The sequence below is a fragment of the Emydura macquarii genome, unplaced genomic scaffold (genome assembly GCF_026122565.2).
Source record: "Emydura macquarii macquarii isolate MOO-44397 ecotype Brisbane River unplaced genomic scaffold, CSIRO-AGI_Emac_v2 contig_1045, whole genome shotgun sequence".
NCBI classification, from domain to species: domain Eukaryota; kingdom Metazoa; phylum Chordata; order Testudines; family Chelidae; genus Emydura; species Emydura macquarii.
Window position 1 is genome coordinate 21,143,696 of NW_027131182.1, and position 20,004 is coordinate 21,163,699.

Below are 20,004 nucleotides of genomic sequence, written 5' to 3' on the forward strand. Positions count from 1 at the left end.
AAACTTAACAAAAAGAGATCAAAACAGCAAGCCAGGGTATCCTGTGCCTTACAGAAATATGTAGAAGTTAATGCAATCATATGCCAATTGTGGAAAAAATGGTTTTTGAGAGCAAGCAGGAGTAAGAATCAATTAGTGAAATTTCTAGTAGCAGATACAAAAAGTACCTTACCCCTAAGACCACCCATTTGTTTTATTACCTAATGCTTCAATGCACAACAATAATATAGCTAAAAGGCTGCACTGCAATTTTTACTAACGCCAGCTGGGTCAGAAATAGCAATGACAGAGTTTGCTATGAGTTGAAGGCTATCAATGCAACTGATTAAAAGGATATTCCACATGATAGCTCTACTCCTCAAACCAAAGTAGTTCAGGCCATCACCAATTAACTTCCAATGCAAAAACAAGGATTTGAACATTAAAAAGAATGAAGAGGTATAAGCAAGGCCAGAAAAATTAGCTCCATCTTTCCCTTTTACATTTAAGAAGTGGTCAACAAAAGGCGCTGTGAGTAAGAATGAAAAAGGAGGATGGAATTTATTAGACTGCCTTATACAGAGAGCTCTGTAAGAGCTGACAGTCAGGTACATTCAAGTGACATAATCCAACATCCACTTTTCTGGAGTAATGATACTTCAGCAATAAACATTCAAACAATATTTGTTGTTAATCTTCGTACATTTGTTAGTATTTATTTAGAAACCAATTGTATTGAGATTGGTATTTAATGTTTTCTCAAAGGCTATTATAAAAAAGTAGATTTAAGAAATCACAATATTCTGCAGTCTACATTTACAGGTTTACTTGTCCTAGGAGTTTTTATATATGATTTCTATATTATACACCCCCGTGCACACACCCTACAGATCACAAAATAAGAAGCACGGGCACATAATTAAGGGGTCCACAGAGCTCATAAAGAAAGTGCAACGACCTTGTTAGTGTTTGGCCTTTCTTTTGCACCCAGGTTCATTGTAAAACAGTCAACCATGAAAGTACTTTAAAAAGCTGTTTTTCTTTTTATATTTATAGCATTATTTTATAATGTACCTTTCAAGTTTTAAAGAAGCTAGTACTGCTGTATATCTTCATGGCAAATGCAACATGAATCACACAAACTTTCTAATTTACAACTTTCAGAAATCTGAATGCTTTTCAATACTGGGGTTTTCAACTTTGCAATTTAATGACAATCCTGCCTTTGGCCTTTCCTGACCTGTTGTGAAGTAAATCAGGCACACTAATGTGGGCTAACAAGTCTTTTTCACACTGTTCGATCACCCTGCATCACTTTTCTCCACAGACACCGCCTCTCTCCCACTCTCTGTCTAGCCATCCTCCCTCAAAGCAAACAAAATGGTCACTGTAACCCCGCATTACTGCTCATTAGATCACAGGTTAGTCAAGTGGAACTGCCAGAGGTTCCCAAAGGAGGGCTATACTTCAAAAATCTGTCCATGTCAAATGAAGAAAAAAACCCTGAGCATGGGGTCACCCAGATCAATGATCAAAAGACCGAGACTGGTGAAGGGAGGGGGACCTTTTTTGTTTAAAAACCAGCCTTCTGTATAATAAATCAGAATACAAAGATACTACGCATTTTCTTCCACTTGACAACAACATGCTACTTTCATTTTAACATGAAACAGCTTGTTTTTAAGTAGATTGTTTTTAAGTGTTAAAATTGAGACTCCAGGAAACCCAAGACTACACCCTTCACAAAATAAATACAACCAAGACAGATAGCTACAGAAAATATTTTCGATATTTCTACCACCACAGAGGGACCGCCTCTAAGAAATAATCCACATATTTGGCAATTAAACTAAAATCATACTTGAATTCTGTTATGCTTTTTAAACTCTATTAAAAATATTGGTAACATATTAACCCCCACAGGGGAAAAAAAAATCATACAAAGTCACAATTTTCTGAACTCTGCTTACACATGAGACATAGCAATCACCAACAGCATTTGAAGAAATTTGTTATTTGATTACTATTCCAATAACCTTTTGTTTTGTTTTGTTTTTAAATACAACAATTCAATGACGAAGAATTGAAAAAAAAAATGAAGTCCATCTGTAGATGAAAAATATCAAAATCATAAAACTAATCTACTTATTACTTTCAAATAAGAGATTAATTTTATCCACACTCAGATTTTTCACAAGTAGCACAGACCAAACAAAATTAAATCTGTGCACAAAACTTCACATGCTAAGTAGTCAGTACCCTCCTCTGAATTCTTTTAAGAGCAGCACTGGATAGTCTGAACTCGCCCAACATTTTAGCTAAATTTGTTTTCCTACATACTTGGCAGAGCAACTGAAGAAATAATTTATGTTTTATCAACTAAAACAAAGTTATCACTTGGCAAAATTGCATACAATCTCAAAGCGATGAATCCAAAACAACTAGTTTTAAAAGAGCATACACAATTGAACCTTCTTGAAGTGTTTTTGGGGGTTTTTTTGGAAAAAGGACTCATTGCACAATAAGTGAAGTTACCACTACAACCAGAGGAGCCTAACAGACAAAGTACTCCTACTACAGGAGAGGTGGCAGAGCATCTCTCGCCCTCAGCAACAGCAGGGGTTGTGAGGAGAACCTTTGGCAAACCCACTCTACTCCCCAATAAGAAAGGGTGCAGCAAATCCCTCAACTCTCCTACCCCAAAGAATTATGTACTTTTCTTCCCTCCCTCCCTCTCTGCTCAGCCAGAGCAAAGGGGTTGGAATGAGAGAGGAGGAAAGATACCCACCTTGGAATGAAATATTTTCTGCTAGTCTGGTAAGCGATACTTGTATTCCAAAGGTATTAGTGCAGTGGAACCATGTCACAGTGAAGCAAAAACTTCATTACAAGCACAGCAAAATTTCACTACAAAAAGGGTGAAAGTCTCTTGAATTACAGTGAAGCATTTCACATCGCTTCACTATAAATGGAGTTTCTCTGGTATGGACTGCACAATAAGTTGGTTCCACTATAATTAAAGCTAGCAAAGTAAGAAAGCAAATCATAAAATGAATGTTGTGAAAGGATACTATACTTTATAAAAAGTAACTGGACAAATACTGGCTCATAAAACAATTCTGCATTGACAGCATGGGACAATCTATAACAATAGTTTTTTCCTATATCCATGATTCTATAATTTGTCTGAGATCCCTTGCAGAATTGGGTAGTAATCGTTTCTTTTCTGAGCCCTGTAATCTCACTCTGTGCGCCTGGATGGAGAGGAGTGAGAATTAAAAGGAGGAATTTTATTAACACACTGAGGGCCCAATTCACCAATGCAGTTCTGCACTAATGTATTAGATCCTCAGTTTTTTATTAATATCTACACCTGTAATTTTACCATATATTAATTGTAAAAAGGCCTAAACTTATAAATACTGAAGTTACATAAACCATTTATATCTGTATTTGATATATGTTCCCAAATGTTCATGAAATATTTTCTGTGCCCTGCAACTTCACTTTAGGATGAAATCAGAACTTCAGTAACTAAGGAAAACAGGGAATGTTTGCAAAACAGGAATGTCGATTGATAGACAAATGTGCAAATTACTTTAACTAAAAGTACTTCTAAATTATGTTATTTTAGTGGTAGTGTGAAAAAAGCATTTTAAGATTATATCTAGTTTTACTTAAGACACAATACTACAGGTAATAATTTAAAGAAACATACTTGTTAGAAAAGTATGTTATATAAATTTGTAATTAACAGTTTTAGACAACACAAAACTAATTGGTCTTGATAGTATTGATATCAGTCATTTCAGGACTGAGAGTCGCTTTTCAGCCCATAATCCACATATTTAATATAACAGACCATATCATGTATTACATCTGAAAAGTGATCAAATATCAAAAATCCTCCTGTATTTTACCTGTTTTTGAGTTTATTCAGAAGATCCTACACTAATCATTCTTTCCTATCCCAAATGTAAGCTATTTTTCAAATTTCATCAGCACATGAAAGTGTGCTGTTTAGTGTCACACTGCAGTAACAGACTATCTAAACATTTATTCTGAGGAAATTTTTATGCTTCTGAAGTTCTAGTATGACTAATGATATGCTACACTATTAGCAAATTATCATTAAAATAATTTAATTATTTTCATAACTCTGCTTCTGGTCTTATAAAGAAGATTGTTCCCAGATGCTAGACAGCTGATAATTCACATTTCTTTCAGAGTGTACATCTGTGTCTGCTGCAAATCACTACCCATTGTAGGAATGAGATGAGAGAATGATTTCCTATTTCTATATCAGAGTGCCATTATACGCTAGACAGATTAAGTTTCAGACGAAATAATGGACAAACACTGCCCTCAATCTCACCTTCAACACAATTCAGCACGGTCCACTTAGTTACATTTCTCAAAAAATGGAAACTTAGTTGGAACAGAAATATAAATCTTTGAACATTTAAAAAACACATACAGAACTGTGTACTTCAACACTATCTTTAAACTGTTAATACTCGTAAAGGTGCCAGACTGACAGTTTTCGTTACTGAAGTACTTTATTTAGCTACAGAAAAGGTACAGCCCAGCTAGCCAAAAAAGCTTCTGCATACAACTGCATGAATATAACTCAACTCTAACGTGAAGGACCAATATTACATATGAAAGGACCATTTAGCCTTCATGCCCAATTATCCCTTGGCTTCTCTGTGGAGGCTACCAATTAGGATTCTGCTTTTGATGTTCTTTGTGTGTGGATGTGTGAATACTAGGACCTGAGCTGAGAATGCAAACTCATTTCATGTATGGAATTGAATAGCATAAGGCAATGGTGATTTGGTCATGACCAACTTCAGGTGAATTCAGACAAATGAGCTATCCAGTCAACACTGAATACTAAAGCATACTGAGACAAAAGTTTAGCCTCACAAAACAATTATTTAGCCTCTTTTGGTCTGTTAAAAATGAAAGTTTCCCCGTATTTAATTTCACTTTTCTTTGACCAATAATCATGTCAAAATGTTAAACAAATTGTGTCGTCTTCAGCTTTTCAAAGTGGAAGATAGTTATTAAATTCTATCTTTTATGAAGCAATACTACAGTTAATGTTTACATTCTTGCATTCAGTGTTCATTCTACTAAAAATATAAAGAAAAAACTTCTGAAAGAATATTCCTACAGAATTTTTTGCTCATGCATATTGGAGTGAAAAAAATTACGAAATCATTGCAACTCAAAAAAAAAAAAAAAAAAAGTGCCACCCAACACAGAAACCAAATTAGGCAATTCCATTCTATCTGAATGGAAACAGATAGAGTTAATTAAATATTCTCATGTAAACAGTGTAAAGACAGGTTTAATATTGTTTATCTGCTTCTATAGAACAGCGGCCTCCTAATATTTTTCATCTTCGGGAAAACTCATCTCATATACTACTACATATTTTTTCAATTTTTATTGTCCCAGGAGATTTTTTTTTAATTTCTGTATGATTCTTTAGAACGCAATTATATAGCTACTTCACATTATAATACTTGCTGATTCTGAAGCTAAGTATGTAATCTCCTACTCAAGTTAGTTCTCGCACAGTAATTTTTGAACACTCAAATTCCCGTTTTGTAGATTCACAAATTTTAAAGCCAGAAAGGTCCATTGTGATCATCTAGTCTGATCTCTTGCATAAAACAGGCTAGTAATTTCCATCCTATAATTCCTTCATCAAACCCAATAGCTTGTGGTTGACCCAGAGTATCTTTTATACGGACACCCAATATATATTTAAAATTTTTAATATTTCTCTTATCTATTTGTGTCTTCATGTTATTTTAACTCCAGAAGTCATCACATGAACACTAATCAGGAACATTTAATAGAATACACATTTACAGAACATCTTCATCTTACGATAGATTCAAAGATTTTTCTTCATATCTGAAATCATTCAAAAGGTTCTCCAGTCAGTTCAATTTTATATGTTCAGCCTTCATTCCCTGTCACCTATAATCACCATTCCTACCCTTCAAATGACAATTTATTTTGCTTGGAAAGCAAGACAATTATGGACATATACAAAACTATGGATAGTAACAAGGCTTACCTTTTCATCACTAATGCCTTTACAATATTTTCTGAAGTTTACATATTTAAAGTATTACGGACACAGTCTTCTGCAATTCAATTGATTTAAAAGATTTAATCTTTCTCCATTGATAATTATCCCAGCTTAGTTGCTATATGTTCTACATCCCTAAAAGAGCTGTACAGAAGCAGATGAATCAGATTGTGATTTGCATACAGGAGAGACGACCTAAGTGTGCTCCAGCATATGCCTATGGAAAAGATGCACTTGCAAACAACACACCATATTTTCATAACCACGCTAAGTAACTTTGGAAGGCTGTATTTATCAGTGTTCTTCAGGATTTACTTCACAGCATGCTTGTTTGTGATGTTGTGCTGTGTACTAAAGGCTGTTTCCTTGGCTAGTCATAGTCCACATTTGCTGGGAGCTCTAGTCAGAATCTTTTTTTATATAGCTGTTTGGTGTTAGACAGTAGATTTAATGGCCAGTTCTTCAGTTTCTCTATCTAAACTATTGTATATTTCCACTCTCTAGCTCTATCTGTTGTGCATTATGAACACTTTTGGAAGGTGAAAACTGGTTTTTCACCTATAGTTAGGAAGGCCACTGCAATTCATTGTCTCCAGGAACCTACCTTCAGTTCAGTCCCTTGAAGATCTTTATTTCTTCATCTACACCAGCATCAGGAATTTATTTTTCAGAAATTTGTTTGACTAGGATTGTCAAATTGCATTACTTACCTACTCAGTGTCAGCAATTCTGGTGTCATCTTTTGATCTAATGAAACCACATCTAGGATTTTATTTTCAGGAGTTTTGTTTATTCCTAAAGTCTAATCAGAATGGAAACAAATCTGAAGTAGTCTCATGTTAACTGCCTGAATTTTTTACATCACTTTTTTATAAAGGGGTTTTGCACAGTTCAGCGTCTAATCTTATTTCAGCTCTTTCTAGAGAATTTCATTTCTCTGTTCTTCCTTAGCAACATTCTGGTTTCTTCTATCATATTAATCTTCTCTTTTCTCTCTATCACTTCCTTCAATATCCTCTTGATGGAGATACTGGTTGAACATCCAAATTTTCCACATTAACGTAATGGTTGGAAGTTTTTCCAAGATTTAGAATTTTGCATTTTGTTTGAGATCTTCAAAGGGTTATTTATGTTCTGTAGCATTAAGGTACGTCTTCACTGCACAGTTAACCCTACCTCCTACCTGAATTTTAGCTTGACCTCTCCCTACCATCCACATAGAAAAGTTTCTGACCTTAGTTTCGAGGTGCTTTAAAGCTCAGACTAGTTTATCCGGCTGGGAATGTGAGTAAGAATTGGGCTCCACTTTAACTTGGCCTGGAACCTGCCCACTTTGCACTGAGAACCAGACAAAAATCACTCGTACTGATAGTTCTCCAATGCCCTTCTTACAATTGTTGATACTGGCCACTTAGTGATCAGTCTGGATACCAGTGAGACATGGTAAACCCGATTTGCAGATCAATAAGGTTTAATGTGCAAGGTTTTCTATAGACATACTAGTTGAATACAAAGCCTAAAATTAAACAATATATCATACTCACTAAGCCTGGAGAGCTAAGCAGTCATTCAGAACGCTGTATACAGGAATGGCTTTCTTCAGGGGCCCCGCCAGGGAGTCAGCGGATCCTCTGGTCCGACCAGCAGCACCTCCTGCAAAGTCAGGTGTTGATGGAGTGCGCCCCTTTGTCTAAGTAGTGACTTCTTATACACTTCCATAAACAGCTTTCACCTAATTACCTCTCTACTCTATCATATATGCTAATTACCTACATTGGGTTTCACTTGACTACATTCCATTCTCACCATGATAACTGGGGTCATCAAAACATCATCTGGTGATAGAAAGGGCAGTGTAAAAATATGCCCCCCCCAGATGTTCAAGGATAACTTGTTGCTCCTATCATTGTTATCTATGTGTAGCTGCAAGCATACCTGTTGTGTATTGCTTCTTATGTGCCATGGTATGCAGAAATCGAGACATCTGCAAGGTTACTCAGTATTCCTATTCATCTCTGCCAACTGGATCGAAGATGTCATGCTACAGAGGTCAGAATAGCCAAGCAAGCAATTAAAGCTATGCTAGGAGTCAGACAACTCAAATTGCACTGGGACTCCACCAACAACTGCCCACAAAGGACAGACAGGGTCTCCTGCGAATAACTGGGAAAAATCCTAGAGAACTTCAGCACAAAGAACCCATGGGATATACTCCAAACATACACAAGTACAGAAACAGTGAAAACACAGTAACGTGAGTAGGGCTTTTCTCTGGAGATGTTCACACCCAGGGCAGACTAACCAGGGTGTTCAGGCCCAGATATCAATCACTTGGATTAACTGTGCAGTGGAAACAGCATAAGTGTTCTTCTCCAACCAATTTTTATTCTTCTAACTATGTAATTATTGCGGCAACCAGTACACCTACTTAAAACATACAATTTATACCGGGCTCATATCTGTCATTGGGAAGACTGTTTTCCCCTCCACATCCAGCTATAAGTTTCTCTTCTTGATGAAGCCGCAAGATACTGTGCACTGTTTCATTAAGAATGAATGCTATAAATGTACATGGTTCTTTAGGTATGATTGCTATCCTGAAGAGCTTAAATCCCAGCACAGCCAGGACAAAAAAATACCACTTGAAAAATACTCCTATCTTATTCTGAAATCTCAAAAAAGTCACAAGTTGTGCCTGTTTTAAAAATAAGCTTAACTGGATAAATGCCTTTATAAACTCACACCAGAAATCCATTGCATCAATACTTAGGGATCTTCATTGCCCAACAGTATTTATCCCAATGGACATATGAGGGGTGATTTTAACCTATTAAGACCTAAATGGTCTGGAACCCAGTTAACTGAAAGACTGTCTTCTTGTGTTGCACTGCCATAGTTAAAATCAGCAGAAATGCTCAGGATGGAGCTCACTGGAAGTTGGAAGGGATCTGAAGTTCTGCAATCAAGATATTTTCTACGAAGTATCTTCTACTTTGAAATGTGCTTTCCCTACATCTGTCTGAGGTTGTAGCCATCAACTTTTGAGATGCCTTGTAAGCCCCAAACTTTTTGACCAGTCATTTAGGGAGCTGGTGGTTGGTGAGGTTTGTTTTGGTTTGTTGTTTGCTCTGGGAATTGTATCTGTTAGTATAGTGTGTACTTACTGATTCAAATGAGTATCTGGTACTTCTACCCATCAGGTTCTTATACTGATGCCCATCACTTTAGTATCTGGTCACCTCCCACATATTTAAAAATTATGTAAAACCTCCTACTTTCTAACAGCCGTAAGTAAGTGCTTCATTTGAATTAAGAGGGGAGGGGAGGAAGTGAGGTTAAAGTAGTGAGTTTAGCACTAGTTATGAATGTGCTGAAGTTAGTATTTACAATTTTTCTGGAAATGAGTTTAATAGTGCAGGTCCCTCTTCTGTGAAAGTTGTATCTTCTATTCACAAGCCTCACCCTATTGGTTAACTACTTCAGTGTTCCAGCAGAGGTCACGATTGCAGAGGAAAAGATCATTTTTTTCTCAGACACAACAGTTGTGGCCACTTCCAGAGTGGGCTCTGAATACCAGGACAGGAAACCTGAACTGGATTAGATATTTCTAATAATCAAGTCTGGAACCATGACCAGGTCTGCATCCAATAGGATAGGAGCGCAATATTACAGTCATTTGCTATATCTATTTGGGCATAACAGTGAGTAGTCCCTGGGCACCTGATGCTGTGAACCAACAACCTCAGGTGAATACCTTTCCCATGCAGGGAAAAGCTGTAAAGTGCTTCCCTCCTCCACCAGCATCAACTCAGTCTTGCCTGAATTCAGCTTTAGGATCTCTGAGGGGCAAACTGACAATGCAGCTCTGCCCAGTGTAAAATCACTTCAGCTTTAAGAGAGAATGCTTCAGTTTTCATCTTGCCTTATTGTTTAGGTCAGCTACTGCTGGAGCATCATTTGCTCAAATTATAATTTAGCCAATCATTTCCTTCCAAGATTCTAGCAGAGCAGAACTGCTGTCATATTTGCATGCAGTTAATGTTGCATTCTCTCTCAAGTTTAATTTCCTTAGGTCAAGCTGCTGTTCAAAGCAGCTCTCCACCCTTTCATACTAGTGTTTACGGTAATTCTCACTTGATGATCAGTTGATAGGACTTCTACTGAAAAACTGATTTTCTTCCCACTGCTAGAGAGAGCACGCTTCTACAGAAAGATGAATTGGTAGCAAAAGAAGCTGAATCCACTGCTCTGCACTGCATAACAAACAAGTCCTGGAGTTCAGCCTGGCCCATGTGACTAGCTCAAACAGTAAAATCACCAGGCAGAGTGCCAACTTCTAGGTATTAACTTTCTTGTAACACAAAGATCTGCCAAAGATTTTGAGTGAAACCAGCACACCCTACTGGAATGGTAAGTTTGCTCGAAGAAAAGACACCTGAGACATCCAGATGGCATTGCTTACAGGGAAATTATTTGTGGGTATAGCTTGGGGGGTGGGGCAGGGCGGGGGGGGGGGGGAGGGAGGAGTAATTGGCAGCCTAACAGCTGGTTCTTACCTTCGCAGAGTGCCTTTTCACAGAGTGAGAGCCAACTGCTGCTTCTCTGCGAGGATAAAGTTGTATTTAATACCACCTACTGTAGAGATACCAAACAACCTAAAAATATTTTCTCATTTAAGATAATAGCACTGTCCTTTATATAAGCATGGAAGTATTTTTTGTATATGCTCTTGAAACCGTTGTTTGCAACTCAAACATTTCTAATCATGTTACTATAACTCCTGAAGTATTAGTTAAAAATAGAACCTTTCTTCTGAATTTCAAATAGCCATAGGTGTTGTATATATAAAAAAGCAAGGATAAAATTGACTTCATTATATACCACTGTCTCACAATTTTTCAGGTACTTCTGCAACTGATATTTTAAAAATAAAATGCCACTTTTGCATAATTTGAAAATTTACTGAGAAAGACGCTTTCAGGCTGTTCACGCAATAGAAACTCCACTCTATGTAAAATTACAAAAAATCAAATCTAAGGTTGTACCATTCCACAGAAAGGAAATTTAAACTGCTTGAATTCTTCAGTGATTTACAACTGGCATTACTGGTCAACAGTTTATTCAAATGCATAGAACACTACATTTCAAATTACCGGAGAACTGACCTGAATGTTTATATACTCTAACTGTTACTTCATGTTTTCTATCATGGCATAGCTTTGGGTTTGGTAACTGGTACAGGGCCTCTTTAAGGAGAGATGGGGTCAACCTCACCAGTATCATAATTAATTAGCTGCTCTAAGAGGGGAGAATGGGATTAAGGAGGGTCAGGTGATAGCTTTAATGGACATCTGGACTTTTAAAAAGGACAGATCCGTCTCAGAGTGGAACCACAGGAAGCAGACAAGCTCCTGTGGCAGGACCTGAGCCAGGGTCAATAGCAGGCTGGGTATAAGGGAACTAGCCTGGGGAGTGAGTGCTCTATACAAGGGCAGGGAAGGAATAGAGCCCAGAAGAGGCTGAGAAGAATACTCCAAGGAAATCAGTTTAGGGGCCAAGCGCTCTATCCCAGAGCCAGAAAGACTCGCACAGGCAGTTCAGAAAGGGGCTGGGAACAGCGCTCTGAAAGTGGGCTGAAGAGAAGCCCTTGAAGAGGAGAAGGACCTTTTTGTTTGTTGAGACTGTTTTAGTCAGACTTTTGCTACCCCAAAAGGGGTTAAGTTTTGTTTGGGACTTGGGCAGAGGGCTGAGCCATATCTCCAGCACAGATTGGAGACCCATTGTGGGGAAGGAAACTGAGGTAGGGCATGCCTGTGTCATACACAAGTCATGCCCCATGACAGCAACACTCTGAAAGACATTTAACTGCTTCCCAAAAGAACTCTGATGGGCAAAACTGAATTACTACCCCAAGCAATATGGGCTGCACAATTTCACCAACAACTTGGATATCACAGAAGTCCAGAAAAAGGGTAACAGCATGACAAATACTGAAAACTTTTAACACCACACAACATCCTATTAGCTCTGAACTGCATTACAAAAATCTGAACAGGGAATAAGCAAGAACTCTTGTCTGCAATCAAAAATAATAAATACCATAAACACTCTCCCTCACCAATAAGGCTTATGGGGAAAAAAGTATGTTAACTAGGTAAACTGCTCTAGAAACATACAGACTACTGGAAGTATTGTATAAATAAATGTACTCATATTTGTGTGACTGTATTATCCTTCCACCCACTGTGTTATTCAATTATTTTAATCTGTAAATGTTTACATTTCCTTATTAAGGCATATTTCTAACACATTTCATTAAAAATTAGTAACAGCTGATCCCTATATAACCAATTACATTAATTTATAATGTTAATGTTTGATATCTCAGTTTAACAGATGGGTTATCTTGTGATGTGCTTACTGAATCATCAAATAAGATTATATTCTACACAATATACTGTGTCTTTATTTCCACATTACTCAATTTAGATTGGTTTTAAAAACTGATTAGTATCTATTTGAAAAATACTGAGATGTTTGTTCCTACTACAGTGCTATCAAAACAAATGTAAAAGTATCTTTGACAGAGATGGAGTAAATCGCATATAAGCAGACAACTGAAAATCCAAAAGAAAAAAGGGGTTTTTAAAATGTCAACTTAATTTATCGTTATATGATGAAATGTCCCATTTTTTATAAAAATTTAGATTTGAAAAAGTCAGGAAGTGAAACAGAGTCACAATCAGCAACTGAGTAAGGGAAAACAGGATCATATTTATTGGCTACTATCTAAACTTAGCGTCTCATAAAATTTCCCCAGATCTCTTAAATAACTTCAGAACTTAAGTATGTTCTCCTACGGGAGTTGTAAAACAAATTAGATACAATTACATTTCAGTACAAGTAAAGAGATCTACTGTATACTTTTACAAATTCTCATTACACGGTTTTTGAATTAAATTACTCATGGCTTTGCTTTTTAACACTATGGACATGCACTTTGTGCAACGCTGCTTTTGACTGTGAAATGCATGAAGAAAAATGTTTAATATAAGAAAACTTAACATGTTGGAAATCTGTAGCAATTGCATCTCCCCAAAGTGCATACAACAAACATCTGTTGCAGAAATTGCTTGGCTCTCATACAGTTTTGTAAAGGATTTTTTGCTGCAGATAAATATTTGTTCATAATTTCCATTGTACGTCATTCAATTGTTAAACATTTTGTATAATTACACTGCAAATGGTCCTTTTAGGTATATTACAGAAAGGGAAACTATGCAATCTACAAGACTCCACATGTCCTTAGAAACCTCAATATATTACCTTTGACCTATGACTTATACTTAAATTTAGTGTATAACTGCATTAGGAGCAAGTTAAGAGTTTTGCAAACACAACATTCATATTAATCAACAATTACATAGCCTTTATTTTAAAAAAAATCAATATAAATTAAAAAATATTTTTTTTAAATGATCCTTTTGAAATCAGTAATGATCTAATGATAATTCAGCATCCCATTTCTTTTGTTTTACATTTTCCAAAATCAGTAATAAATGTAAAGTTAATTCTTTAAGGAAGCAGTAAATCCTTCTGTTTCAATACCTGAATACTTCATTGTGTAATGTCTGCATTTTGCATTCAGTAAGCACAAAACAGATTTTCTCAGCCTTTATGCCTTACTGTCTCCTTAAATCAACCAAAATACTCCTCATTCAATTAATTTTCCATTATTCTTCTGTAAAGTAAACTATTTCAGGAGTCCATTCTCAATGTACTATTCTGCAAAGTTAGTTGTGTATTTCAAACAAAATTCTGTGCTCATAAATTTCATTCAAAACTTAAAATTAAAAGGTAATCAAGGCTTAAATTAAAAAAAACACAAAATAATTATGTTTAAAACATTCTGTGTCCTCTTACAATTCTAGTGGAAGCACATCAGGATCAACTGTAATTGACACCACATATATTGTTATGGATGGATGAACAGAAAGTGGGGCGGGGGGCGGAGGGGGGGGGGGGAGGAAATGTGGGAGGAGACGGTCCTGAAAAAAAAGAGATGGAAGAGGGGGATAAATCTTGGCCCTAATCCTGCAACTGGATTTGTGCAGGCCCAGAGGCCCACCTATAAATATCCAACTGTAAATCCGTTCCTGTAACTCGCTGTAAAGCTAAATAATCTTCATAGTACAGACATGGCATAAAGAGGTTGTTCCTCTTCTACAAACATGCCATACCTATAAGCACTGTAGGCTGTATAAGATGAATATTAAAGTAGCTGCATTTATAATCAGAAGCTTCAATAGTACACATCCATACTGCACCTTTTAAAGAAAGGTGCACCCCACATTGTATTTAAAAAATACATTTGAAGCACTAGAGTGATTACAGGAAAAAGTGGAAAAAACTTTCCTCTAACACAAAGTAGAATCAACTTCCTTCTTTATGTGAAAGGTAAAGTACAGTATCTTAACATCCTGTTGTAATGACTGAGAACACTGTCCCAATATTGTAGGAAACTATGTTGATTAAAAACCTACACACAAGATCTGTATTACAATAAGATGTTATTAAAGATCAATAGTTGTGCCTTGCTTCTTTTCCTTCTTGTAAACATGAAAACCCTCCAACTCATATTGCATTGTTGAACCCAAGGCGCTCAGCTTTTTTGAATAATCAGGCAACATATTCAGGTGTGCCTAACATTAGGCAGTCTCCGTTGAAAATCTTGCTCCTGAATCGTATATACTCTGATTCAATCTCCTAAATTCTATTCCTGAATCTGCCATTATCTCACTGCATCTTCTGGGGCTTGTAACATTCTGTGGCTTAGCTCACCTTTATGTAACATGGATATACTAATTCCAATTTCAGAGAGTAGAGCTTGATTTTTGTAAAACACAGACTCTTGGATGAAAGCATCGATTAATTTCAAGTATTTTTACAGTGTAACCTCAATTACCTAAGCCTCATTTATTCTCAGCATCTCATCTTAGAAGTGACATTACATCCCCAGACATAGTTTACATTAAAAACTATACCACTTGTCTGACACTAACCTAAATAACATTCATATTCTCCATTCCATTTGGCTAATTGAGGAGACCTGTGACATGAGACAGTGTTGGAGCAGCACAGGACGAATGTACCTACTATGCTGTACAAACAGTAGCTGGTGTGGTGCGGATAAGGGGCTTTTTCCATCCTGCTTCATCAGTATTCTTTGCACGTTCATATTATTTTTGAAAAAATGATGTGTGTAAAAAAATAAAATTTTAATATGACAGCAAAATAACCCAAATAGGATATTAAAGCCATTTTGACTTTACTATAATGAAAACCATCATTCATAGGACAAACAGTTCATTTCACATAAACCTTTTATCATGCAGAGCGCCTTAACACACTCTTATATGAAGAGGAAGATTGCACAGTTGATTGTATTTCAGCATAACTATAAACTCACTCAGTTAAAGTTTAGTTCAAAATACATTACTTCCTACTTTTTAAAAGGAGAGCTTCTTGTGAAAAAAGCACACTACTCTCTACACTGATTGCTGTAAGACAGGACATAAGATAACTGAAATATAAACATTTTTCAGCAACTGCTAATAGTACTGAGTGCTGAATTTATTGAATGGAACAATTATAGGATTCGCTGTATGATAACTGTTAGACAAGGACATCACATCTTAGATTAGGAAATTCAAAATAGATCTAAGGACTTCAGAATAAGAATTACAACTTTACTCCCACATGTCAGTGGGTAGCAAATAAGAAAAAAAGCTTTTACATAAAAGCTACACATAGTTGCAAGCATTATATATTGCTTTAAGCAATGGTGAAGACTAAGATAATGAAGATAGTGCTAAGAAGGATAAAAATAAAAATCAAGATTAAACTAATAGCTAACAAACAACAAGCAAACAAAAAACACTCTCCCAGTAGCTTTTGGTAAAAGCAGTTAGAAATGTCTTTTCTCCCTTAAGCAAAAGAAGGTGAAAGCACGAGAATTATATTTATATCCAATTCTTACTGGTTCTGCTCTCCAAGAAGACTAAGAACGTACAGTGTGATCAGCACAAAATGCACTTGAAGAATGATGTGCTTTCTATCGTGGTGTGCGGACAGACAAGAAGCTGCCATGTTAACATACCTCTTGTACTGAGCGAGCTGCTGGCTTGTCTTGATGATTGGCCAATATTAAAAATGGCAGAGTACATAACTGTGGGTGCTGAAGAGCAGAATGCAGTTCATTCCTCGCCGTTTCTAGATCATCTTCCGAGGAGGCACTGTCTAATACAAATATTACCCCTTGGGATCCTTGGTAGTAACGGCTCCAGTACTTCCTAATAGTGTCAGCCCCTTTCAAAACAATAATGAAAACTAATTAAAAACACAGGAAGTTAAATAGATAAAAATTTCCTGCCAGATAACAACCCTACAACTTAGAATGAATTAAAGCATGGGTAAATTTTGTCTCTCCTATACATTCTGTGCAAATCACTGAAATCAAGAACATTATTTGTAAGTCAAGGCATAATTTTTTTTCTCTAAAAGTTTCCACTTCATTAGATAGCCATTAATCTCTAAAACTGTTTCAGTGCCACCTACTCCCACACCTTACAAATCAGTGGGTCCCAGCCTTTTTGGCTCGAGGGCCACAGATGTCATTGAAGGGCCACAAGTCTCCTCCAGCAGTCCTTGCCCCGCCCCCCCACCGCAGCCAGACAGAAGGAAGCCCACATGCGTCCTGTAGCCTTATGCGCTCCATATGAGTCTCTAGGCAGTGGCTCCCTTTTGCAGCCAGGGGGATGGGAGATCAGTGTTCCCTTCCCTCTGGCTCCAGCAGGGACACCAGTGCCTAGGTGTCAGGTGGAACGCTTTGCTGTGTTCCCGGCTAAAGCCAGGGGTAGAGGACGGCTGATCTCCTGTCCCCTTGGCTGTAGCAAGGAGTCTGCACCAGTCTTTTAGCCCCGTGGCAACACGCTCTGCCTGGGTCCTTAGGCAGCTGCTCCCTTCCACAGCCAGGTGGAGGGGAATAGCAGGCCACTTTGAAAGCCCCAACAGGCCAAAAGTGGCCCATGAGCTACAGGTTGGGAACCACTGTTATAAATAATGGTCCTTCTTCCCATTTTTACTGTTGTCCCACTTGATCCTCTTAGGCCAGCTCCATAGTCTTATCACGTGATGGTGTGTGCCCCCTCCTGGAGGCTTTGCAGTCCTACCACAACCCCTCCCCAGACTGACTATTTGCTTTGTCAACTTGTAATACCTCCCAAGAGCTCTGCCCATTCCTGCAGAGCCCTATATGATTTGGCCTTCAGCAACAAAACATCTGTCCTGATACCACTCTGACTATGAGTTTTTTGGGGCAGGCACTGTTCCTTCTCATCTGTCTGGGACAGTACATAGTGCGGACTATCGTGAGAAGGGAATAATAATAGTTCAGAATGCTTGATGTGTCTCAGAAAAAAAGAAAAGGTAGTTTGAAGAAAGAAAGGTGGAAATGCTACTCTTTACCTAAAGAGGAGGAGTGAAACTATTTATACTGACATACTGTGTACCCACGTGCTGGCTATTAATTTTAAGGAAATCTCAATGTATTTCTGAAACAAACTATGACGTTAATTATACCCAGGCAATGTTCTGAGCAAGGCACAGGACAGAGAATGAGGCAACTTAATGTAAGTACAACATAGTATTTTAGGATTGTTACATAGTTTTCAAAAGCATCTACCTTAAAACACATACTTATTTTGTGCACTGCTCAGCAAGAAGAGTATTCTAATATTAAGTGAGGGTGGAGAGGTCAACATTTAGAGCACACCTTCCCTATCAGGGTTCATTGATCCAGGTGATCATAGCGTTTGTCAAAGTGAAATTACAACACAGTCTGCACACAGCCATTAAAAATAAACCCTTCCTGGCACTAATCTTCCTTCTATTTCCTTGTCTCTCCCTATAGGTTACTCCAGTGATAGGAACAGCAGTGCCAAATATTACTATATACTTTCCTCATATCCTTTTCAAAACACTGAAAATTGTATGTTTTTAGGTACAAAAAGGGTACTACTATGTGACTGCTGAATCAAAGTTAGACCTGACAGTCTTTTTTGTAAGAGGCTCAAAAGGAATCATCAAAAGAAAATCTGGACAAAGCAGGCTTTTCCTATGAAAAAATCTTGCTTAAATTCACTTCTAATTCAGCCTCACTTCTACCCCAAACAGAGCAAATGTAGTGTATGATTTTCCTCTGTTTCAGGAACAACTTCGATTGTACAGCATGCTGATGGAAAATAGGGTTATACTGAAACACTATTACTGTTCCATACCAATATTTCTTCTCTTTGCTCTGCTTGCTAAAGATTTCAGTGTAGCTTAGACTCTACAGCTCTTCCATATGCCCTTCAGTGTCATTACTAGGTACAGTGAGTTGCCACAGGAGTCAATTCAATCTTTCAGCTAGCCAGAGAGTTTATATGGCCAGGACTAGTGAGGACACAGAGAACAAGAGGAACCTGAGATCGTGCAGTACTTCAACATGGGTTTTACATTACATGTTGTCCTACACTATCCCCTTCCCCACCACCACACTTCTTCATCCTTTCCTCTTTGAGTTTATTTCTGAATAAAGATTCCCAAGAATTCTACTTCCTGGCTTCTTCAGACTAACAGATTGATGTTGGCTTCTCCTAGCCTTGCAGTTTAGGTGGTACTACTGCAGCTGTGCACTAGGTGTGGTGGGGATGAATCAGCAGACTTTTCCCCAGAAGGGAACATTCAGAGATTGCTAAACCAGCTATACACCACAGCAATCCAGGAGTTCACGCACAAACAGCACAAGAGGCAAACCAGAGTCTCACAGGATGATATTTTCTTTTTTTGGTTCTGCCTTTGTACTCTCTATATACAAAACTATACAGAAATAAACATATACATATTAGAGAGCATAGGCGTGCGCACGGGGTGTGCCCAGGCACACCCCAATGCAGGGTAGTTGCCGAAAGAGCAGAGGGTGCGCAGACGGCCAGAGAAAGCATGCTGCCACTTAAAAAGAAGGAGCCGGCGATGTTGCGGCGGATAGGACGCAGTGAGAATTCCGCCGGCGGGCAATTCAAATGTGGCCCACCAGTGGAATTCAGTTTTACACGCCTGATAAAGATCCTGGGTGCACATCCTAATGGAAATTCCCTGGGTGCACACCCTAACAGAATGTGCTGCGCACACCTATGTTGGAGAGAGACAATGTGGGTGAGGTAATACCTTTTATTGGACCAATGGAGCTCTTGTTCAGGTCTTACCAATAAGAGATGTTACCTCTCCCACCTTGTCTCTAATATCCTGGGACCAACACAGTTACAACACTGCAAACAGCACATACATACTGTTCTATGAAGATTTCTATTTTTGTTATTAAACAAGCTGCAGTTTGTGAAAATCATCTTTGCCTGCTTTTGTCTCCCTCCCATGTTTCTGTAGTGAGGTTAACTTGAGATTCATAACTTCAATATTTTTCCTACCTGCTAACTATTACCTCCAACTTTGTCTCCACCTTATTAACTACATTTAAAAAGCAACAGTTAGAAGAACATCATTTTAGATTGCAAATATAAACACTTGAAATTTCAGATTTATGGTTGCCTATGCAAACTAATGTATCCCTTTTGTGCATATGAATTATGATACTGTCTTAAATTACGTAATCAGATACCTTCTCCCCCCCAGAGGAAAAAGTGATTTCATTTTAAAAAGAAAAAGATAAGAATAAATTCCGTTATGTCAGTGGTCCCCAAAATATGGAGCACACCCCCCTAGGGGGCATGTAAGAACATTCACGGGGCACGTTCCGGTGCCTGGGCCAGCCCTCACGGGGAGCGGAGAGGGAGCCCCATGCTTTCAGCCCTGCT

The 20,004-nt window shown here is 37.7% G+C and overlaps 1 protein-coding gene across 3 annotated transcripts in view; it reads right to left on the bottom strand.

Moving 5' to 3' along the window:
* ARL15 (ADP ribosylation factor like GTPase 15) overlaps window positions 1–20,004 on the bottom strand; it is a 287,229-nt gene that overhangs the window by 160,769 nt on the left and 106,456 nt on the right. For 2 of the 3 annotated variants that reach the window (XM_067545616.1, XM_067545615.1), the window contains exon 4: window positions 16,251–16,459. In XM_067545616.1, coding sequence (XP_067401717.1) covers window positions 16,251–16,459 — 209 coding nt within the window. Of the gene's footprint in view, window positions 1–10,647; window positions 10,694–16,250; window positions 16,460–20,004 lie in introns of all 3 variants that reach the window. The other variant, XM_067545617.1, reaches the window with a different exon arrangement.